This window comes from Mirounga leonina, unplaced genomic scaffold (genome assembly GCF_011800145.1).
Source record: "Mirounga leonina isolate KUSES-001 unplaced genomic scaffold, KU_Mleo_1.0 Mir_114, whole genome shotgun sequence".
In the NCBI taxonomy this organism is placed as follows: domain Eukaryota; kingdom Metazoa; phylum Chordata; class Mammalia; order Carnivora; family Phocidae; genus Mirounga; species Mirounga leonina.
The window spans coordinates 36,137,698-36,161,829 of NW_023270265.1; the positions used below are offsets into that span (position 1 = coordinate 36,137,698).

A 24,132-nucleotide genomic window follows, 5' to 3' on the forward strand; every position below is an offset into this window, starting at 1 on the left:
GGGTGCCGGAACATTCTTGAGTGACCCCCAGGTGGCCAAGAGGGTATAGACAGAGTCCTACAGAATCTCCTGCAAGAACTCTGCTTCCAGAAGACCCAGTTCCATGGCACTGGGAGAATGAATCATACTTGCAAAGCATAGCCCACTGGCCCATCTCAGTTCCCCATGATAGGCATGGGGCTCTGACTCGCTGCTGTAATTTACAAATGGGAGAAATCAAGTGTTTGCCCAGTTGGATAGAAACGGTTACTGACTCTAGTTTGCAGACATCCTGAACTTTGTATCACTAAAGACCTTGCCAGGGGGTTACTTTACGCGTAGCCAAGCATCTCATCCCTTCAAATTATTCTGTAATTCTTATTTATTTTTATTTTTTTTTAATATTTTATTTATTTATTTGACAGAGAACCACACTGAGAGAGGGAACACAAGCAGGCAGAGTGGGAGAGGGAGAAGCAGGCCTCCCGCGGAGCAGGGAGCCCGACGCGGGGCTCGATCCCAGGACCCTGGGATCATGACCTGAGCCGAAGGCAGACACCCAACGACTGAGCCATCCAGGTGCCCCTATTCTGTAATTTTTAAAGCTGATTTCCTCACATCTTTTCGGGGAATTTGTCTGGTTCCTGGTGCGTCTTTTTGCGCTTGAGGGTCATCTCTGCTATAGAAACCTATGTCTGCAGAAATTCGATGTCTGTCCCATTCTGGCCCCTTCCAGTGTCGTGAGATCTGAATGCCCTTTCTGACAAGTACTCTTTCAACTTGTACATTTCACCTTAATTTATGTAAAACTGTCTCCTGGGCACTGGCAAGATTTTATTGTTAATAAAATTGAATTAAAACAGCAACCATGGACACACCATTTACGCTGATGCCCCTGGTACAATGGATTAGAGAGCACAATGAGTTTTCATTGGGAATGATCTCAATGGAAGGTTGTTGCCAGTAAAAATTAAGTTTCGTCCTGATCAAAAACAATGGCTGTGTTCCACTGCCCATCTGAGACATTCTTTCCAAATTAATTTGCCTGCTTTGTGCCTCCAGTGAGCGGGAACTTCAGTGGGGAAAAGTTAATGAGACTGGAAGGCTCCTACAAAGCAGATTCTGTAAAACTTCAGAATCTAGAGATAGAAGCTAACTTTCCATTAAAAAAATGACTTGCTGTTTTGAGCCTTAGAGCATTACGTAACTCTGACCCTGTGGATACCATTACTGTGCCAGGAGTGCAGATTTGGAAGTGATTTATTCAGTGCTTTGTAGGGGAGGGGAGCTCTCCTGACCCCAGATGGAGGGGTCAGGACCGCAGGCTGCCCTGGGGGACGACAGAGTGGAACCTCACCTCTTCCCTCCACAAGAGACAGTGACTTATCCAACCCAGTGAACACAGTGGAAGACTTCGGCGTGAGCTCAACCAAAGCCTGCCTGCCACTCAAAACACCTCCCAAATAAATGCCACCTGCAGATTCCGGGTCAATGTTATCCGTTCTCTCTTCCAGACGTGAACCCACCAGGGAGGCTGAGTGCCTTCACTGAGCGCTTCAAAACACAATGCTGAGGATCACAGCCCGCTGGCAACATGACCTTGCCTCAGTTTCCTCTGACGTGGTCTTGAGGACCACCACCAAGTGACCGGCATGGTGCTTGACACACAGGATACTAAAAATACTATCATATGATCCTTCACAAACTGGCCCTTGTACACTAAGGGCAAAGAGACACCAAAGAAAGAGGCAGACCACTCCAGATGGGTAGGCGGCAGCCGTAAACAAGCAAGGGAAGCTACTTAGGAGGCTTGTCCTGGGCGGTGGCAAGACAAGTAGATCTCCACCCCGGAACCTTAAAAGTTCACTGAGAGACCTTCACCGGGTTCCATCACAGAAGCCCTGCAGATGATCTGAACAACTCCTTCCTCTCTCAGCACTACCTCCTTGAAATGGCTGCTAGGGCCGAAATAGTAGGCGAAATGTACAGGCGAGAGGTGAGGCGCCTCCCATCGCCCTGGTCCAGCCTGCGGGAGGTCACGTTCTCTGGATAACCTCCTCCCACACCTATGGCAATCACTGCTGAGTTCTGGCTCTGCACCATGACGGATACACGATAAATGGCAGCCAGTTTTAGCCATCTTCAACCTCGGAGGCTCTCCTCCTGCTCAACTCTGTGCAAGCAAAGGGACCATGGCAGGCAAATGGGGGTCTAGGTATAGGATCAGCCCACCAATAAAGAACCCAAAAGGAAGCAAGGGGAAAGGTTATCTACATCTGCTCTTGCCTTATGTAGGCATGTCACTTCTACGAAGTTCTCTATCTTGGCTATTTAGTTAAGGACTTTAAAAGGTGTTTGAGGGGGTCTCTGTATGGATTTTCTTTCTAATCTTCAACTGTCCTGCAATGGGAAGGTGGCAAGACGTTTTCCCAGAAAGCTAGAAATTGAGCTTGTGCACTTGTTCTCATCACTCCCTGCCAGAAGCTTTGGCCCTAGTACCAAGGCCACTGACAGGTGCAACCCTGGCTTGTTTTGACATACCCTTTCCTTGATGTGGGCATAGCAATGAGCCCGACATCAAAGGCTGACTCAGATGCCCACCGCCTGCGTGGTTAAACATTACCCAGTGGTCCTCATCAAAGCTTTGCTTTGAGACCTCATCCCTGCTTAACTCAGATGAGCAAGGTCAACCTTCTCCCAACAACAGATTGCCCTCTGGCTCCTGGAAGGGGCATCTAGAACTGTGCTTTCATAGCCGCTGTCTCCCAGGCCAGAAGGCACGAACTGGCTGCTGACGAGACAGAAAGGGCCCAGCAAGCCAGTGTACGTGATCACATCGTTTGTTGCACGGACACATGAAAATTGGGTTCCTTCTTATAAAAACAGATTTCAGACAAAATTGATTTTTTTAACTCAGAGGCTCCAGCAACAATACCAGGACCATCTGATAAGGGGTGGGAGGCAAGGAAGAGCTGGAGAAGGTGGAGTTCTGATGGAGACAGAAGACCAGAGGGCCAAGGAAGCTAGAAGGGCAGAAGCAGCATCTCACTGAGAGGCCAGGCTGCGGTATGGACATCGCAGGGGCTGTGGACAACCAGGAAAACCCTTCGTATTTGCTGAGGGACATAAGAATTTCACTAGATGTGTGTGTAGAGAAGACAGACTGCCAGTTGTTAAAAAACGGAATAAACAGGACTAAAATGAGTGGGCAGAACTGAACATTAAGAGATTAGCCTTCAAAGTGAACATCCACTTAGAGTGGTTGTAAAAAACGGAATTTTGTATGATAAAGGGAAGGTCACATTTGGCCCGCAGCAAGAGAGTTGCTAATGCAAAGAAAGAAATGAATGCACCAGAGGGCAAGGACATAGTCCTGGCAACGATCTTCCAGAGCAAACCAGAGGGGGGAAAGTACAAAGTTCAGATAGAGGGTCTGGTGGAGAACAGATGGGATGGTCTTGAATGTCAGGTTCACAGCCATGTTACGTACCCAAACGACATGGACAGCATGGCCAGGCACCTGTTCGCTCCCTTTCCAGAGGGCACACTCTTCTTGAGAAGGCTGCATTTGTGTGATTTCAAAGGAGCCACAGAAAATAGTGCTGTAAGAAAATACTTGCCTTACTTGTCAAAAAAGTCAACTAATACTTTTTGGGCGACTATTATGAACTGGTGGGAAAAAACCTAACACTTCAGTACATAAAAATAGGAGAGAAGCACCAAGTTTAAAGGAATCTTGACAAAAACTCAAAGTAATCTCTGTAATGTGAATATTTACTAAGGAGAGCAAATGCTTGATCAAATTTGGAGAGCTATGGATCAGTAATAAAACCATGCACTTACATTTATGTAAGATTATTTCCTATAAGCATTTTAATAAAGTTCTATGTAAAGTCAAACAAGAACAATTGTTTGTCTAATGAATTGTGTCAGGAACTTTTAACTACAAATGCAAGACATCAAGAATATATTCATTTTTGATTTATTAAAACAAAACTACACTTCTGTGCTTCTTACAATACATTAACAGGCATAAAAATCAATCAACATTTCCAAATAAGTTTCGCTCACAAAATCACACAGTATTATTTCACAGTACTTTATAGTAATTCTTTTTACAACAATTTAACATTTCTTTGTACAACAGGAAAATAACACCTTCCATCAAGGCATTTCAGAGCTTTAGATGTTTAGAAATAAAGTCAAAATTCTTTCAAATGCAATCATTAGTTTGTATTAAACTAGAACGCCAGATGCCAAGTCTCAAGTTCCTAAAAAGAGTGTTTTAAAAAACAGATTTACATCCAAATTAAGTCTTATAAACTTCAATGATCGGTCTTACCATTTCTAAACACTAGAACTATCTGTGGATAAAAATCTGCAGTCGGTTGTGCGGTATTTTCTTCTAGATCTGAATTAAAACCTTAATTATTTACCCCAGTTAATCCTTGTGTTAATTTTATTACTTTCAGGGAAAAACCCAGGATCACGGACGGCTGATCTCTCCATCAAAGAGACCTGACCGCCTATATTAGTTTTCTGTGCTTATCGTCTCGGGGGGGCGGGGGGGTGGGCATACATCCACTAACTGTAACAGGTGATTGTACAAAATGCATGCAAGTTCTGCCTCCATGTCATCTCGTATTGTTTTGTCCCCTTAAAAAACTACCTAATGTAGTGTTTCCCAGAATGTTTTCCATGGCATACTAGTGAGAGGCTCATAGGGATACTAAGGGGGACAGAGGTCCTGGAGTGACAACAGTTTGGAAATGCTGGGTTAAACAGGCTTGGGACTGGCACGCCCTGAGCCCACGCCATGCCAGAGTGCACTGTTGAGTTTCTGAAAAAGAGGATCCACGTACACATTTATCGTACCAGGGACACGTCTTCTACAAAACACCTATGAACATCTCACAGAGCACAGAGATTGCATGGAGAACCATGGGAAATGCTTTTCCCCTTCAGGTGCCTAAAAGTTCCACAATCTGAGTTTACATTCATGGCAATCCCTGATGTATTTTTTCCACTCATCCTCGTGACTTCGAGAGACCGAACAGATCTGAGAAGGAAGACCTGGGAGTACTTTCCCTGTTACTACTAGTTCTATGCGTCTCACACAAGTTCCTTCCCTTTGCTTTTCTTGAAATTAAGGGAGCAAAAAATCCTTCCTCTTTTCTGAAATCACTTAGGACATTCTCGGTTGGAAAGCGTGCAGATTCATATTGCTTATTATTGGATTTTGTTTTTTAATTTGACTCACAGTCTTCCCCTGGAGGGCATGCATTTCAGTTTTAGAGAAATGCAGGAGAGTAAACTGTAGTAAATTATTTACAAGCACCTAGTTTGTATCATCTTACACGGAAGCCATTCGCTTTTGGAAAACAGTGAGAATAAATCTTTAAGCAAAAACAGTGCTATCTGGAAGCCTGACTGTGATGACATATATTTGTTTTTCAGTAATGAGGCACTGAAGAATGAGTTGTGCTAAAATTAACCCCGGGTCAGCTTGTCTGGATGAGCATCACTTTGGTTGAGATTTTTCTTCCTTAAAAAAGGTTTTCAGAGCACCAGTTAATTACAAAAAGCATGCATATTTATTCTCACAGTGAGTTAAGTTGCGAGAGAGCTATCAAATCATACATTGCATTCCCCAAAGCATCTGATGATATTTCTAGAAAACAACTGGAAAGGAAGATGAAGCCAGGGCAGCCACCGTGCCCTGCTCAGGCTGACTCGGCAGCAGCGCTTAGCGGAAGCCACGGGCGGGGCAGTCCCAACCTTGACTTTCCAGGTAACTGAGAGAGTGCTCGGGCAATCCTTGATCTATAACTGAGAGAGAGAATGAGCAAGACTCGTGCAGTGACTGCCCGCCTGGAAAAGGAACACCCACGGGGATAACGAAGTCTCCCTGGACGTCCCCCATGTGCAGGGCTCCGGCCAACAGAACTGCTCCTCTGTCCCCGTGAGTGCAAGGAGCGCCACCACGCGGAGACCCTGTCTGCGCCGGAGCCGCGATAACACTGACAATGGCTTAAGGGTACATGAGTTCCTATAGAGAAGAGAGAGATCTTAAACATGGAATTTGAGAAGACGAGGAAAAGCTCACAACAGCACAGCATTATTGCTACGAGTTTCAAACGAGATCTTCCATACGACGTGAAGTACCGATCAGTCCCCCTCCTTCTCCCGACACACACAGGACATTCATGGGCTACCATTCGTGTTCCAAGTCCAAGCTTATGAAAGTACAAACTTAATTCTCAGTACTTTCAAATTCAAAGTCTATGTGCAATATTCATCAGGAAAAATTCCTAATTCCATAATACCATGGAGAGAAGGAACAAGAAGCTGTTAGAAAATGCTTTAATATCACATGATCTTTATGAAATCACCGTAATTTTCACAATGAACAGTTATGCTCCCTCCTCCTAAGAAGGCACCTAACCATTATGAACAGACAATTTTTCATAATAACCGCTACGTGACATCAGGGTTTAGGCATATAACCCATACATATTTGTTAAAAACCATGGTTTTTCCTCACAGCTAAAGATCCGTAACTGCCTCCAACCACTGAGCAGCCCCCAGGGCTCCCACATACATGGCGCACGGGTTGGACACCACACAACTTGAGCGGGCACCATCTCATGGACTGGGTGCAGTGCACAAGCTGGACACGGTGCATGAGAGCCCTGGGTCAGCAGCCTCTAGCCGCAGCACTCTCCGCTCACACAGCCTATCAGGCCAAGCTCATCGTTAGGACAGTCGCTGTTTGGCTGGAGAATCTCCAAGAAACAGCTGTACCTGGGAGAGGCGGGTGCCGCCTGAGGGGTGGGAAGGGGTACAGACATAAAACAGGAGTCGTTCCTAAATACTTGCTGGTCATTTAAAACTCAATGGCACTTTTTTATATGAGCAAAAGTTCAAAGTCAGTGTTCTGGCCAAGTTTACCTTGAATTTTGCCGGCCAAATTTACCTCCTGATGTCGACTTTTTGATCACATTAGCTCTATTTCTGACCTAAACTAATATTGTGTTTTCATGTAGCTCTTCAAACACTTTCTAAATCTGACCGCAAAGGACAGCACAGTGATACCTGGGTGTGATACAGATCAGCCCATTCATTTGTAAAGCACTTTGGGATGAAAGGTGTCCCCTTTAAAATTTAGCTACTATTGGCAAAGATAAAACTGAAAAAACAAAAACAAAACAGTGAACGGATGACTCAATTATGTTTAAAGGAAGCATTAACCATTAATCAGATAATATACCGACAAATTATCCGACCGTATTAAGAATACTTTATAAGATTCGGTTCTAGAATGAATCTACATTTTTGTGCCCATCACAGTAATTTAGTCCTTAACGGTTATACTTAAAAGGGAAATCTTTAATAAACTCCAGAATAACTTTCTGAGATCTCACTGTGTCATCTACTGACGATGAATTGCAAGCAGAAGCCGGGGGGCCCCCAGGCGTCACGCGGAGGCTGCCGTGTCATCTCGGAGTAGGGGTTAGCACAGCCCCGTGGAGGGGAAGGCACTTGTCTTCCAGCACGTCACAGCAGGACAGGCCAAGCCTGCCCACACGCCGGCACCTTCAGCTCTCGAGCCAGAGGCTGGAGCCTACGAGGGACTCGTCCAATGCCCTCCACTTGCCAGAGGTGCCAGGAGTAACCTACAGCACCACAAAACTCAGAATGTACTCGAGGAGTTTCTGCCGGTTGCACTGAGGTAGAAACGTGCTGCTGAGTTCTAAAACAGACACTCTCTTTTGCTTGGTCTCTTTGAAAACCTAGAGAGAAAGTTGAAATTAAAGACAAACCGAAACAAGAAGATATTTCTGCCACCAACCCTGACCTGTGTCCCAGACCCCAAAAGGCAGTCAAGGCACATAAAACCGTATCCTGGCTTTAAGTAAACAGACATGTGGGGGTTCACGAGTAGGGCTACGGATGCAGGTGTGGTGTTTTTATGAGTCCAATCAGCGTACTGTACTTTAAAATCTGTGTTAGAACAAAGTCACAAAGAGTCCCTTACAAAGGCCATTAGTACCTCCACGGAACTCCTGTCCCATAGGACACATGGAGTACAATACACTGCAGGAAACTTCCAGCAATACTGGTAGAAATACAGTAAGTGAAAATCGTATGACATAACTAACATCCCTGCCGAAAACTGCAGTAGCATGTCGAAACACACTGCGACCTGTTGTATGTAAACGGTTTGGGGATGAAGGTGAAAACCAGGAAAATTCTGGAACATTCAGATACATCTGTACTGATGGGCCTCACCTTCAACATGCCCGTCCCCTTTCCAATCCCCAGAAATGTGCGCATGATCAGTCCAGCAGAAACTGCTTGTCTCGGGGCCCGCCCCAAATGCAGGTGGCTCAAACAGACGAGATCTGAGCAGAGCGAGAAGGTAACACACGCCTTCCTACCATAAGCGGTGGGGACTCACCCCAATATCCTTAAACATTTTCACAGCATTCTTCACGAGGCAGTAAGTGGCGCTCTCAGCTGCAGGGAAAGCATAAGACCTTGTCAAAAGCTGATGCCCGGCAAACACGGAAACCCCAACAGCTACAGTAACAAAGTGTGGGAGGCCCTGGATAGGGTTTGAGCAAGTCGGCAGACTCGGGTCCAGCTTCACTCCTGCCACCAGCAACCTGGGAGGTCTCACAGGACTTGCTGTTTCTTTAAACCTATTCTGTCATCTTTTAAGGCAAAAAAGAGCAAGAAGAAGAGAGAGACAGAAAGAGGAAGGGAGGGAACGGGAGAAAGGAAGAGAAGGGGAAACACCTACAACATCCATCTCGGCGGGTTTTTGAGAGAAGCGAACAAGACAGTGGGTAGAAATTCTGTTCAACTGCAAAGTGATGCACAGACGAGTCCTGTATCAGTGGAACCAGAAAGAGCACGAATCTGGAGGTCGGAAAAAGAGTGCTGAACCCACGTGTGCCCATTAACTGGCTATGTGATCTACGATAGTTTCCTCATCTATAAAGTGGGTGACTATCTCCAGATATCTACCTATCTGGAGACAAATATAGAACCATATAGGTCTACATGGATATGGAGAGATGTCTAGAGGGAAATTATCTCTAGAGCCCGTCTGGCTCTAAAAAGTCTGGATTCCAAGCGGTTTTGGTCCTAAGCCATCACCGTATAAAACACTGCTCCCAGCCCAGTCGCACCTCTTACCACAACCAAGCAAGGGCTGGAGGTGGAGCCCCAGAAACACGCCGCAGCCGGAGTGCAGACAGGCACCCCCCGCCCCCAGGAACCACCGGCGGGGCCCACGGAGGCTCTGACAGGCAACACTACGCCTACACGCAGATAGGGTCGCGCCGACGCCTTCCAACACACTCATGGCAGCCCCAGTCACGGCAGCTCTCAAGCGCAGACACCCAACTCTCCCTCAGTGATGGGCATGAATAAAATGCGGTGGATATTTATATGCGGGAACACTATAAAGCAACAAGAATAAACAAACAACCACATGCACGAACACGTAGGACTCTCACTTATGTTAAGTGAAAAAAGCCACACACAAGAGTATAGAACCGTATCGTCCCATTTACAGAACATCCCGAAACAGACAACAGGAATCTATGAAGTCAGAGGTCAGGAAAATTTTGCATTTCTTCCCTACGGTCTACAAGCAGCAGATTCCTGTCATCAAAAAGGCAGAGTTTTTAAAAGAAGCTGAAGCAGCGACAGGCCTACCATATACGGCAACACTTCTTTCCGTTCTGGTGATCAGGTATTTGTGCAACTTTTGCAGGTACTCAGGCTCGGGAACCGGGCCACTGAAGTTGTGGATGAAGATGGCGGCGGAGCTGTAGGCCTCCAGCGAAGGCCCGAGGAGCCTCTGCAAGAAGGTGACGAACTGCTGGTGCTCCTTGGACTGGCTCACCTGGGAGTGCAAGAGCGGGGGATGAGACCACGGAGAAGGGGGGAGAACAAGCACACTGACACAGCAACTTCCGCAGAGGCCGGACCTGGGGCAAACGGAAGCAGCCCGCCGCTCCATGGGCACAGGCCCTCTGCTGAAAAGGACTCTGGCTTTGAAATGGGCCCTGTACGGGGGTCATTGTTTTGTACAGTATCTGAGGTTTGCATTTACTGGACAGCTGCCTGGAAGAAACTGGCATACTTGACTGACGTATCGTCACCACTGAGCATAGCTGGTCCCCAGGCTGGACCCCCCCCGCCCCAGGTTTTGCTCAAGTGTGAAAGAGGGCACATGGCAAGACGCCAAGGTCACCTCAGTCCTCCCCGGCCCTTACTTCCTGCCACCCCACGTGGCCTCTGGCCCACATTCTGGCACAGTGGGGAGTGGCAGTCGTGGTGATGGGGTGCCGGGTGGCAGAGGGGGCTCTCACTGCCCCATCTCACAGCTGATGGCACCCAAAAAGGCCAGGCGGACTCTCCAGAAGTCACACGTCCTGACTGTGTGTGTGTAAATCAGGGGTGTTCTAGAGTAATCCATTTAAGGTATTAGGAAAAATGGGTCATTATTAACTTATAAAATTACAAATCAGGGACAATCTATCTTTTAAACATCTAAAGTTTCTCCTATGATGAGATTTGTTTTAATTGAAGGCAAAGGGCTCAAGGTAGGAAATTTGGGGAGGACTGGCAAGACTGAGCAGCACTCCGAAAGAGCCACTGGGCGTGGCAGCTGAGGAGTGATCCCTCCACCATCTTGGGCCCGCGCTGCCTGGTCTTGCTGGTGACTGAACACAGTCCTGCCTCTTCAGGAGGGAACGCAGGTGTGGGCAAATAGGTTTGCACCCTGAGCATTGTGAGGAGAGGGTCAGGAAGGGTCTCACTCACGATGTTCATCTTCCCGAATTTGCACTTTTGCTTCCTTTTCCGTTACCTGCACCCAAACTGAGCAACTGGGGGTATTCGCTCACCTCTAACATTTGAGTGTCTTTATTAGGCAGAAAGGGCCACAGCTGGCTTATGGATGCCAGAAATGGGAATAAGTCAGCGGAGGCTCAGTTTCTAAGAACCTCATTAACTAGGGGCAACAAAAACCTCAACTCCTCCCTGTAACGTCCACCAGAATTCTTCACCGAAGTACCTTCAGGTAGCAATCTCGCTGCTCCTCACCAAAATCACTGTCTTCGTCTTCTTCATCACTTCTCCAAGACAAAGGCTCAGGAAGTTTCTTGTCCCACTGCTGCTCAGCAAGACCAGGACTAATATCTTCCTGGTCATCTTGCTATGTCAAAGAGATGGCAAACAGGAAATAAACATGCATGGGCACACGGACATCTGCGTGCCTGGATGGCAGGCCAGCAGCCCCTCTCCCTGCCTCCCTACTCCTCTCCGTTAGCCACTGAGTGTCAACCCACCTCGGGCTCCAAACTTGGAGTCACTCGGGAGACAGTGGGGAAGGAAAGAAGGAGAGGAAGAGGCAGCGGGGGGAAGCTACCAGACAGAGCAAATAAAGATATCCTCACCTCCTCTAAACTAATACCTACTTTCCCAGGCCATACCCGCTACACTAAATCGACAAAAATTAAAACCTCAAAAGAGAAAAATGTGTGTGTGCAAGCTACAAGCAGGCGCATATGTGAAGCATCTCCTCTTGGAATGAAAACTTTCAGGTATCACGGAGTCAAGATACGTTCTAGACAACACCAGTTACACAAAAGAAACCAAAATATTAAAAACAATCCCAAAAGATGTTTTACTCTCCCTATTCTTACTTTTCTCTTCATGTGGACTTGACTACATATCAAATGTAATTATTGTCTAGAATAATCGGTTGTAACACTGGTTAAAATAATTGGTAGAAAAGATAAGGAAGAGCAAACTAAATAAAGGCAAACGAAGGAAAGCCATTCCTCTTACCTCTGCCACTACGAGAATGCCATACTGGATAAACCTTCCTACTGTTTCATGGCAAATCTGGTAAAACGTCTGGCAGGGCTGAAAAGAAAAGGCATTTAAATATGAAAGTCACCGACCTTTTTTTTTTTTTTAAAGATTTTATTTATTTAAGAGAGGGAAAAAAGCACAAGTGGGGGCAGGGAGGGGCAGAGAGAGAGGGGGAGAAGCAGGCTCCCTGCTGAGCAGGGAGCCCAACATGGGGCTCAATCCCAGGACCCTGGGATCATGACCTGAGTCGAAGGCAGACTCTTAACTGACTGAGCCACCCAGATGCCCCGTCACTGACCTTTTTATAGACAGAAAACACTGTACAAAGTAACTGCCAAATGCTTCCAATATCAACTACCTCGTCCTACTGGGCAAGTCCTAAGATTCCCAACGCCCACCCTCTTGATAAACGCATGGTCAAGGGCAATGCCCAAGAAAAGCCCTCATTCTGTGTCTGGCAGAGCACCCAGTGAGTGGGTGGAGCCAGTCCTCAGAAGGGCTGCTCGTCAGGCCCCTACCACCAATTTCTTGTCCATCATAAGACAATTTCCCTGCAAATGCACCTTACGGTAAACGCTGTACAGAGAGGTGGTGGAGGAGGAGACAAATATTCAAATAACTCAAAAATGCCCCAGGAAAAGGACACAGTCAATCTTGGGAGTTCTATCCACCCCATCCCATCCCGCCCTGCCCCCCAAGGTTCATGCAAAACAGATTCCCCAACAGGGCGACAATATACCATACGCAAAGAACGCTGTGGAGGGCCATACTCAGAATACAAGTACACACAAATGTCCCAGGACACATTCAGATGAGTGCGAGTATTAGACTTTAAATAGAATAGGGATACTATTTGTTGATGATTTTGAGGAAAAAGAATCTATTGCTGAATACCTATGCCTCATTATGAATGTAAAAGTGCTTGAATATAACATAAATGCCCATCAGTCCTGCTGGGTCTTAGTTTTCCCATTTGTAAAATGCCAGGGGTTGAGGAGATGATTTTTAAGATTGTTTTTGGCTCTTACGTTCTGGGCATATTAATTATTTACAAGCCTCTGACCCAGTGCCTTATGTACAATAAGAGCTCAGTAACTTTGGCTCTGACTCGTGGAGAATGTTGAGCAATCTGTCCTATCACGCCTCATAACTACATCAAGGGTTCACTGGAGCAGTGACCCCAATAGCAAACAAAGTTAGCAAACAACATATTGGCCTGAGAGTCACTGAGACTCAGGAGTAGAATGTAAAGCTTCAGTAACAGACCAAACATTCCCTGAGAGAAAAACAAAGGTGGCTTATGTTTTCATAAAAATTCTCTAGAGAAAGACAACAGGCGGCACTAAAGAGCCCACTTACGAGCGATACGGTGCCTTCGTTTGAGAGCAGGTAGCACAGGCTGGAGGCCTTCCGCACCAGCTGCTCCTGGCTGATCAAGCTGGGGGACGGCCCTGCAGGCCCTCCCGAGCCCCTCTTGTTCAGAACTGCATAAAGGCTGCAGGCTAAGGAGAGAAAAGCATCACTGAGGCCGGCCGCCTTACAGCTCCAAGAAAAACTTCAACTGGCTCAGAAAACTTGGATTACCTTAACAGATTGTGAACACATCAAAAAGAATTACCTGCATTCACTGGAGAAAAATGTAACTAAATCTCTTCAGGATTCACTCCTCATGATTCCATGTGATCCTAACTCCATCTAAGCCCTCCCCTCAGGGGCTTCGGTCCCTCCTGCTCTCCTTCTCCTCTGTTCCCTCTTCATACCCTACACTCACTTTACTGCCATGTGCACTTTCTCGTCTCACTCAGATTTCCAGCTCCTGATAGCCGAACACCTTCCCTCTCCTCCTCAGTAATAAGTGTAATACTATGCAAACGGTAATTCAGTAACTACTAATTGATTACTAAATGTAAAAAATAAGCTACAGTGATATAGCGGATTACATTTTTATTTGAAAACTAAAAATATAGCAACACATCCCCTCCAACAATGGGCTACGATCTAAATCAACAGACACCACCATGTGCTTTAGGCTCTCTTCCCTCCCACGAAGCTACTTCAGGGCAGGCCGTACCTATGATGGCCTCCATGATGAAGACATGGAGCACGCCATTGCTGTAGAAGTTGAGTTCAAAGACTGATGGGACAGTTGTGCTGGGGGTAATAAAAAACTCATCGTTCCTGCTGGTGTGGGTGATCGTGACACAATTTCCCAGCAGCTGTATGGCATGCATGACTACATCTTCAGAGTTTCCTGAGAAGCCCAGGTCAAAATCACGAGCCAGGACTTCCTCCTTCATCACAAAGAAGTCCTCCACCAATGTGGAGAGATCAATGCCCTGGAGAAACAGACAGAAATGGTCTCGCAACAGTGGAAAACCTACCTCCCAAAAGGCCAAGAGGCATTCTGAGGATTTTATGTCTTGCCTTGGCTTTCCTGCAGCCTGCTGTCGGCACAGAGAGAAAAAGGGCCAGAATATTAGGACACAGGATGTCAGAAAACTGGTGAAAAAGCTGGTCCTCCAGAAGGTCAAGATATTCACACCCAGAGAGAATGCTCTGGTCACAACACATGACAGGAGCATGTAAGATCACAAAGGGCAGAAGAAGCCATCTAAAAGAAGTGCTTAAGTTTTAAGCAGTAATTCCCCTCGTTTTATTTATTTTTTTTAACAATTTTATTTATTTATTCCAGAGAGAGAGCTAGAGAGCACAAGCAGGGAGAGGGAGAAGCTGACTCCCCGCTGAGCTGGGAGTCCGATGTGGGGCTCAATCCCAGGACCCCTGTGATCATGACCTGAACCAAAGGCAGACACTTAACCGACTGAGCCACCTAGGTGGCGCCCCAATTTCCCTCATTTTAAATATTTAAATATTTATCTGACAACTACTTAGTTGGTGCTTACACGTGTGTGTGTGTACATACATGTATGTATATATATGTGTGTATACACACACACACACACACACGTAGGCACTATGTTTGGTGTTGAGAACATGACTGTGAATGGCACAGATGCGGTCTTTTCCATCACAGCACTTAGACAAGTGCATGAAGGGAACGTGGCCCCAAACATAAGTCAAACAGCTGTCATCAGCTGTCAGAACACTTAGGGTACGTCAACGCAATAGGCCTTATTTACGTGAACTATATACTCAAATGTCCTACTGCTGTGTACGTTACGCAGTCTCGGAGTTTTTTTCATGTAGACGTCTTCCTCCGTCGGATCTGGAAGCCCCCGTGGGCTAGGTGCTTGGCTTATGTTACTGCTCATCGCAGAAGCACAAGCAGGACTAGGCCATGTCCGCTCGCGAACAAGCTCTGAAAGCTGATACGGCATCCACACGCTTCCCCCCCGAGCGCAGGGGACGCCGCAGACGTACCTGCCTGTGTCTGTAGAGGAGCAGGCAGGCCACGATGTGCGTGGACATAATGGCACAGGACTTGCTAGCCGCTGGAAGGCAAACACAGAGCTTTAGGTTCCTTCTTCAATAATGCTCGAAGTCTCCAGAAGTACCTACATCTTAAATAGGAGTATTTACAACTATGAACACCTCTACACCTACCACAGTTCCTGTAACTAGAATTTACCGAAGGGAAAGGACAACACTGTACCACGTTCTGGCCAACAGTCCTCATTAGAGATCACTGGTATCGTGCGACAGCATTCAGCCTAAGACAGCTCCACTTTCCAAACAGGCCAGTGGAATTTAGTTACTGAATGGCCAAGAGACACCTTCATGGAAGGCAGTAGAAGACCCAGAGTAGAAGCCTGCTCTGGCGGCCCTACAGGGTCTCCCACTTCCGCGCTTCTGGACGTGCTCCTGGCTCCAGGCTCTGGTGGGTACACCTCATTGCTCTCTCCTGCAGGCAGAGTCACCGTCACGTCAGACCAGGGGCGCGGCGGGAGAAGGGGCAGTCGGTCTGAAGTCAGAAAATCTGCGCTCAAATCTAATTCCTACACTGCCTCATTTCATAACTGGGGGAAATTACTTCAACCCCCGTGCGGCGCCTTCCTCACTGGTAAGATGAAAATGCTGCCTCGTTCACTGGGCTGAGGAGGAAAGAACCAGGCCCGAGGTACGGAGGGAGAGGACAAAAGACATTTGAGAATGACTGTAGTCCATAACCCAATACCCGGAATTTGTAGAAAATTATAATCATATAAATCAAATATGAGAACATCTACGGAAGAATCTGAAATAAACACACCGTGTGTGAATTTTCTGAGATGATAATGAATTCATGTACACTTCACTCACAGTCAGTGTTGTGTCCAGTGTTTAAAAAATAAAAAAAAGTACCAAGTACCATATTCATAGCCATTAAAAAGAATATTTATACAGAGTTTTTTAAAAACATAAATAAATATGTGTGTTATTAATGGAAAACAGTGCAATACAAAATCGTAAAAAAATATTTTGAGAGACTAGACAGCCACATCCCTGGTTGTCTGGGTAGACACACACAAACAGATGTGCACACGAAGAACACCCCGACCTCCCGAGAAGCAGGACTAGGAGCTGGAGCGGCGGGAGCGAGAGGAGGCGAGGAAGTCCCCACGACGGTGTCGCCAGCACGTGCTGAGAGTCTGGCCTGCCTGGGAGTGAGGCTCAGGGAATGGCAAGGAGAGCCCCCTGGGCTGCGCACCGAGGGCCTAGCCACTACCACTGCCACAGGGTTCTGAAGCAGATCCTACAGCAGGACACGTGTGGCATTTGGGACTTCGAGAAGGCTAATCCTGCACATGACTCACTCTGCTCTGGCTCACTCCCGCTTGAATTCCTTGCGCACAGCTCTGCCACCCAGACGAGCGTAAGCTCAGGCAGAACTGCTAATTTTTCAATTTGTATTCCCCACAGCTAAAACAAAGCTTTACGCATACATAACAGCCCCTCAATATTTGCTGGATAAAAATAATCATGGTGTCAGCAGGAAAAGGGACATGCAACTAAAACCTAAACGCCATCCCACTAATTAGTTCAAAGAAACAAATTCATGAACAAGAGAGACAATAAATCATTTTGACAGTACTGTTTTTTAAAAAGCGTAACACCTACCATATGAGCACCTACTAATTCTCAGGCACCCTGTCTGGTGTTTTACTCGATTACTTCAAATCCCCCTGGCATCACCTTCTAATAACTCTCCATCACCACCTGTGTAGTAGGTAACGGCACCAGAAGTAGAACCTAACTCCAGCAGATTCCAAAACCAGTGCAGGGTGCCCTGCACCATGCTGAGTCTGAACTGCAGAATGAAAGGGTTTGGTATTGTACTTACTGAAGAGAACATGCTCAGCCAGATTTGCAATCAGTCTTCTTCGGAAGGATTCATCTGTTACATTTCTGGACTCATTAATGGATGTGTCTGCACCTTCATCAGCAGCATCACTGGGTCTGAAAAGATTGTTTTTTAATTAGACTCTATAACTACACTCTCTTCTCTCTCTTATAAGCAAACTATCTAGAATTAACGTATAAATGTCTTAAATACTTTCAATCCTACATATTCTAAATTTAAACCACAAATAGATTATTTCTATGCATTGTTTTCCCCCATAATATACCTTATTACATTTAATACAGTCTCCTGACCAAAAGATTTTATTGAGTTATGACTAAATAATCTATTGGTACATCACCTCCAAAATTCACTGGCCGAAAAAACTGCATAAAGCAAGATACCTCATTTTAAAACATTTCTAAGATTTTAACACCTGAACACATTAGGGGAGGGGCTTAATATTTAATTTCTCTAAGTTACAATTCACCCTGAATTCTGGAAAATGTACATAGGAAAACTCTTTTATACACTGCACTTACACACAATATGCATAACCTAAGCTACTACCAAAAGGAATTCAGTTCCAACATTCAAAAGCATAAATCAAGTAAGAACTCCTACCTGATTCATACAATCAAAAAGATGTCATAAGGCAAATAATCAAAAACCTCCAGACTAGTATGAAAATGTGTCACTTCACTATCCTTTATCAGACCAAGAGAAAAGTTACCCAAAGCGAGGAAGTGACAATGAGAACGTGCACATTCTTCATACACTTAATCTATTTTTCTGTGCAATGCCAGAAATAACAGATATTTGATAGTGTAGACAGTACAAAAAGTCTCCACAAATCTTACCTTAAAGGAAGTATAGCTGGTAACAATGCTTGCTCCAGAGAAAGTGAAGCAGACACAGGTTTCTGACTCTGGCTTTCTAAATATTCCTGGGGGGTCGGGGAGGGGGGAGTACAACACAGTCATTAACTCATTGTCTTGCTTACATAAACATATATAAAATATAGTTTGATCTTCAAAAAGTAAAAAGGGAGTACTTTATAAAATGAGCCATGCTACAGAGCAGGAGAAGTACTTTCCATATCCTAAACTACCTTCAGAAGCGCAGGACGACTCCTAGAATTTTGGCAAGCATGAGATCTAAGGCCTGATGATACAAAGGATGGGACAACGATGCTTAAGCAAAATTATGTATTTTTTAATTTTTTAACTTCTTTAATTTTTAAAAATTTTTTTAAGTAGACTCCACGCCCAATGTGGGGTTTGAACTCACGACCCCAATATCAAGAGCTGCCAGGCACCCCTTAAACAGAATTATTTAAAAGTTAAACACTTAACTTTTCTCACATCGACACAAAATATCTGACATTCCCAATATTATTATTAGTAATGATCAACCCAATCATGCTTTTCAAAGGAAATCTGACAACCTGAGGGTTACGTAATATTCAAAAGAACCTCAATCCAAAAGCAAATCCTAACAACAGAGAGAAATTGTGCAATAGTTTTGAAAAAGATAAAGTGGTAAGAAATGACAAGGCTCCTCAAAGTGGAAAGCACGTAAGGCCAGAAAGCATCTAGCCTGGCAGTTAGGTTCTTTAAAGTAAAACTAAGAATGGAACAAAAGGAAAAGTAGGACCTCTGCTCCTTATCTCTGGGCTCCCGATTCCCTTACTCATCCTTCTCCTTCTCCACCAATTCAAAAATCTTAGGAATTTAAAACTGCCAGGACCTCGGGACCCACCGGTGCCAGGCTTCTGCGTGAGAATGACACTCTCCCTTTGAATGTGTGCGTGCTGGATTCCACTCAGGAGAACATCATCCTAGACTGTCAATTTTACCCAGATTTTAGGGGTAGATTTTGCAAAATTTCCTCTAAAGGCAATTTTAAAATATAAAATACCAACATATATTATATGAAGCAACAAGCAGAATTCTCATGAACTAAAAAAGAAACAGTAGCAATACATGTTGACCCTGGCATCTCCCAAAGATAGACATTTACTATCCTCTGTCAACAGGCATACTTTGGTAGGAAAATTTAGGAAATGCCATTCTTGACATAGTCTTCATTTTCCAAGAGAAGAAACCGAGGTGACACGGAGAGGAGGCTGCAGAGGCAGGACCAGAGCCCACATCTTCCAACGCGGAGCCACACCAATGCTTTAACACTGCGTCATTCCAACAGATACTCACCTTTAAGGAAAATGGTTGTGCAAAATCCACTCTGACACATCCATAGTTTTTTCGTAACATTCTGATAACTCCTCTAGCTACACTCCAAAGGCTCTCATTCTTCTTAGGTTTTCCCTAAATTCCAATTTTGAAAGAACAGCATGGTAAGAAATAAAGCTAACAGATATTCTGTTATCCAAAAAATGCCATTTATTTATTTATTTCTTAGCTTTGAGAGAAAGAGCGAGCATGTGTGGGGAAGGGGGTACAGAGGGACAGAGAATCTCCAACAGACTCCCCACCAAGTGCAGAGCCTGATGCAGGGCTCAATCTCACCACCCTGAGATCATGACCTGAGCCGAAACCAAGTCTCGGACATCTAACTGACTGGGCCACCCAGGCGCCCGCCATTTATTTTTTTTTTTTACGGAAACTGGAGGTTTGTATGAAGAACAACACTAAATAAAGGACAATACTAAATAAAGAAGAAAAATAAGTATTCATTGACTGAGACCTGTCATAAAACCTTTAGCATGCAAAGATGCTAAAAGATGTAATCCTGTTATTGGGAGAGGCAGTTTGGTCAATGAAAACCAGAACACTTAACACTAATTCACTTAGTACATTGTTTACGCCATTCACAAAAACACTACTGCAAACTCTGGTACTGGCACAAAAATAGACACATAGATCAATGGAACAGAACAGAAAGTCCAGAAATAAACCCACAATTATTTGGTCAATTACTCTTCAACAAAGGAGGCAAGAATATGCAAGGGGAAAAGGACTGTCTCTTCAACAAATGGTGAAGGGAAAACTGGACAGCTACCTGCAAAAGAACTAAACTGCACCACTTTCTTACACCATACACAAAAATACGCTCAAAATGGATTAAAGACCTAAATGTGAGACCTGAAACCATAAAAATTCTTGAAGAGAACACAGGCAGTAATTTCTCTGACACTGGCCGTAGCAACATTTTTCTAGATATGTCTCGAGACAAGGGAAATAAAAGCAAAAATAAACTATTAAGAGTACATGAAAATAAAAAGTTTCTGCATAGCAAAGGAAACATTCAACAAAACTAAAAGACAACCTACTGCATGGGAGAAGATATTTGCAAACAACATATGTAATAAAGAGGATAAAGAGTTAGTACTTAAAACATATGAAGAACTTACACAACTCAACACCAAAAATCCAAATAATCCAATTAAAAAATGGGCAGGGGTGACTGGGTGGTGCAGTCAGTTGGGCATCCGACTCTTGGTTTTGGCTCAGGTCATGATCGCGGGGTCATGAGATCAAGCCCTGCATCGGGCTACATGCTCAGTACAGAGTCTGCTTGAGATTCTCTCTGTCCCTCCCCAAACCCCCTCCATGCACCTTCTCTCTCTCAAATAAATTAGTAAATATTTTTTTTTAAGATTGATTTATTTGAGAGAGAGAGAAGGAGAGACAGTGAGAGAGTACAAGTGGGGAGGAGAGGGAGAAGCGGGCTCCCTGCAGAGCAAGAGCCCTATGTGGGGCTTGATCCCAGGACCCTGGGATCATGACCCGAGCCAAAGGCAGTCGCTTAACCAACGGAACCACCCAGGGGCCCCTAGTAAATAAACCGTTAAAAAAAAAAAATGGGCAGAAGACATGAACAGATAGTTCTCCAAAGAAGGCATACAGATGCCAACAGACACATCGTCAGGGAAATGCAAATCAAAACTACAATGATAGATCACACCCGTCAGAATGGCTAGCATCAAAATCACAAGAAACAAGTGTTTCAAGGATGTGGAGAAAAAGGAACCCTCTTGTACCGCTGGTGGGAATGCAAACTGGTGCAGCCAATGTGGAAAACAGTATGGAGGTTCCTCAAAAAATTAAACATAGAACTACCCTACAATCCCATAATCATACTACTGGGTATTTACCCAAAAAATACAAAAACACTAATTCAAAGGGATACATGCACTCCATGTTTACTGCAGCATCATTTACATCAGCCAAAGTATGGAAGCAGCCCAAGTATCTACCAACAGATGAATGGATAAAGAAGATGTGCAGGAAAATGCCACATTAGCAAGACCAATCAGACGGACACAAGGGATGAAAGCTACTCACCACACCCACTCTACCATGTTTCCTACAGTGCTTTAAATAGTAGCAAAAAATTCCTAATTGATTCCAAAAGCCCGTATCTAAAAGCAAAAGACTTGGAAGTGAAGAAGACGTTTGGGAAGGCAGTCCTCTTACCAGCTGTTCGCCATTGTAGTGACCTTCAATAATTCGATCATAGGAGATTCCAACAGGTATTATCAAGATGTCTGGGATGGTATTAGTAGACAAAGTATCTACCACAACTGACAAAAGTCCTGCCCGAGCACAGGAGGTTTTTCCACTCCTAGAGCGTGTACCTTCCAGAAAAATCTCTAAGAACTGCTGCTGTCGAAGTAGTTCAACTATATGCTGGAATATAAGGAGAATGTAAACCATGAATTCAAGACTACCCAACTTAGAATAAGCTCAGCAAAGTTAAATCTTAAAATAAACAAACAAAAACCTGTAACTTCACTACTGACAAAATATTTTACTCACAGGAGCAAGCCAGCTCCGCCGATGCTGTATTTTGGTGATAACAGAAATAATCATCAACCCCCATACCCAGACAATAACCACTTAAATAATTACATAGACAACAATTTTTTTTTTTTTTTAAATCTCAGTCAAGCCTGTTTTTCCTTCTACTGTGATAACTACTATAAGGGCTTTAAGGGTGATGAGAGAGCGTACATACCCCATGGAGCAAAGCTCTATAGAGAATATCCTTCCGTCCATCTGGCGTTTCATCCAGCCTCCGACGTATGAAAAAGCCCCCAAGCTTATGGATCAAGGTACTATAAATTGAAGAATGCATCTGTTATTTATAAATAAAAATGTAACAATATTAAATTCCAAGTTACTTCAAAACATATGCCATAGGAATATAAACCACGTGTTGTTTGAGCTGTTGACAGTGAAAATGTGGATGTTTTTCCATTTTCCATGTTACTGACGTGTTTCAGTCATTTGCATCATTTGTCAGCCTTCAGAATATCACTTCGTGTACTGAAGCTCTACTAACCTACTAACATCTGTTCCAAACCAAAAGAAGTTCGTACAATATATTACCCTGCAAAGGTAATGTTACAGATTTTAAGAGGATGATGAAATACTGCTAAATTTGAAAACTGTCAAGGATCTCAGGACACTGACTATTAGACATCCTGAAATCTGCCTTTGGCACATTTATTACAAAATGAATGTGATGTTACAAAAGCTCCTTTGGGGAAATTTCCTCAAGAAAGTACTGCTTTAGGTGAGCAGTGTCTCTGTAAGACAAGGGTAATTTTATCAAACCAAAACCAAGCATAACCATTTTCCCAAAACATGAAACAAAAATGTGCTTTATGTACACTTACACGGGGATAAAACGATTCTTTTCTCAACCCCATGGTTCTTTCTATGACACTGATAGATTTTGATACTGAGATGAAATTTTATAATATTTAAGGCAATTTTTCCAAATTCAGAGCCTCCTCCTCTTCTTTTCAAATAGAGTGATATTAATATCATATCAATATATATTTTCACTATCTTCTTTCACTCCCTGAGAGCAAAACTATGGAAAAGTTCATAATGAATGAGATGAACCTCCCAGAGAAACCACCCACCCTGAAAAGTGGTTTGTGAACTGGCAGACTGGCGTGTAACAGAAGAAAGCTGCCAATAAACAGGCCAGGTCATCGACTGTCATGTCTGAAGGAAGGATGAGCTAAGCAACGCCTGGCACAGAGTTCACGAAAAGCGAAGTTGGATTATGAGAAATTATCAATTTTTAACACGCATTTCGATGAGATCCTTCCAGGAGCACCTGCAAGCTGAGAACCTGGAGGGAATGAGTACAGGAGTTATTCTGATGACAGGAAAGGCAAACTATTATGGGGCAGGGCCCCCCTAAAGCCCAAAGGGAACAGTTCTCTTAGCTCTAAGTCTGTGCCTGCTACCAACTTTCTGGTGACTTTCTAATGCAACTTCCCAGTTTTCCCAGTACTGGGAAGAGGTTCCCAGGAGAGTAAACACAGATATTCTAGTCCCTAGAGAAGCATGTCTGCCCCGCAGGGGGTGTATCGCATCGCATTATAGCTGTTTGTTTATATTCCCCAGTAGATTATGAACTATTTGAAGGCAAGGACTATGTAACTTCTTCACTCTTGTCTACAGCATAGCTGGGTAAGTATCAGTGACTACACAAATGAATGGCCTCCCTTCAGCTATTCCCATGAGTCCGGTTAGCCACAGAACTCTGAGCCAATGGATTAGGAAGGAGCTCCTTGGACTGTGAGGCTGAGGATCAGACTTCACAGCACACGAAGGTTATCACGGCTACTTTGTGAGCCCTTACGTGCACAACCCGCCACTCCACTTGCTCTCCAGTTACTGTAAATCCATCCTCCTCATACTCCCTACTGCTCGGAGCTGATGTCACAAATGCTCTCTGCTTTGAAATTTGAACCTGCAATGTCCCCAACCGACTAAACCTACTCCTCACCCATTCCCCATTGGTGATCAGCTCCACTATCTATCCAGTTCCCTGGTGGTAAATATCTGGGAGTCTTGCTCCCACAACTCCCCCTCTCTGGACTAGCATTTCATCTTATAAATTCACCTTACTAATACTTTTCCACTCTCTGCCTTCCTCACCAAGAGCACCACTACAAATTTTAATTTAAGCCTTCATTATCTTTTGCC

The 24,132-nt window shown here is 44.6% G+C and overlaps 1 protein-coding gene across 2 annotated transcripts in view; it reads right to left on the reverse strand.

Annotated features, from left to right (window-relative positions):
• Window positions 1-3,829: 3,829 nt before the first annotated feature.
• GPAM (glycerol-3-phosphate acyltransferase, mitochondrial) overlaps window positions 3,830-24,132 on the reverse strand; it is a 34,235-nt gene continuing 13,932 nt past the window's right edge. For both annotated transcript variants that reach the window (XM_035028976.1, XM_035028971.1), the window contains 13 exons: window positions 22,139-22,238; window positions 21,598-21,810; window positions 19,372-19,485; window positions 18,019-18,104; window positions 17,159-17,274; window positions 15,259-15,329; window positions 13,949-14,213; window positions 13,237-13,379; window positions 11,851-11,928; window positions 11,075-11,215; window positions 9,709-9,898; window positions 8,441-8,499; window positions 3,830-7,772 (listed from right to left, as the gene is read on the reverse strand). In XM_035028976.1, coding sequence (XP_034884867.1) covers window positions 7,656-7,772; window positions 8,441-8,499; window positions 9,709-9,898; window positions 11,075-11,215; window positions 11,851-11,928; window positions 13,237-13,379; window positions 13,949-14,213; window positions 15,259-15,329; window positions 17,159-17,274; window positions 18,019-18,104; window positions 19,372-19,485; window positions 21,598-21,810; window positions 22,139-22,238 — 1,693 coding nt within the window. In that variant the 3' untranslated portion in view covers window positions 3,830-7,655. The remainder of the gene's footprint in view (window positions 7,773-8,440; window positions 8,500-9,708; window positions 9,899-11,074; window positions 11,216-11,850; window positions 11,929-13,236; window positions 13,380-13,948; window positions 14,214-15,258; window positions 15,330-17,158; window positions 17,275-18,018; window positions 18,105-19,371; window positions 19,486-21,597; window positions 21,811-22,138; window positions 22,239-24,132) is intronic.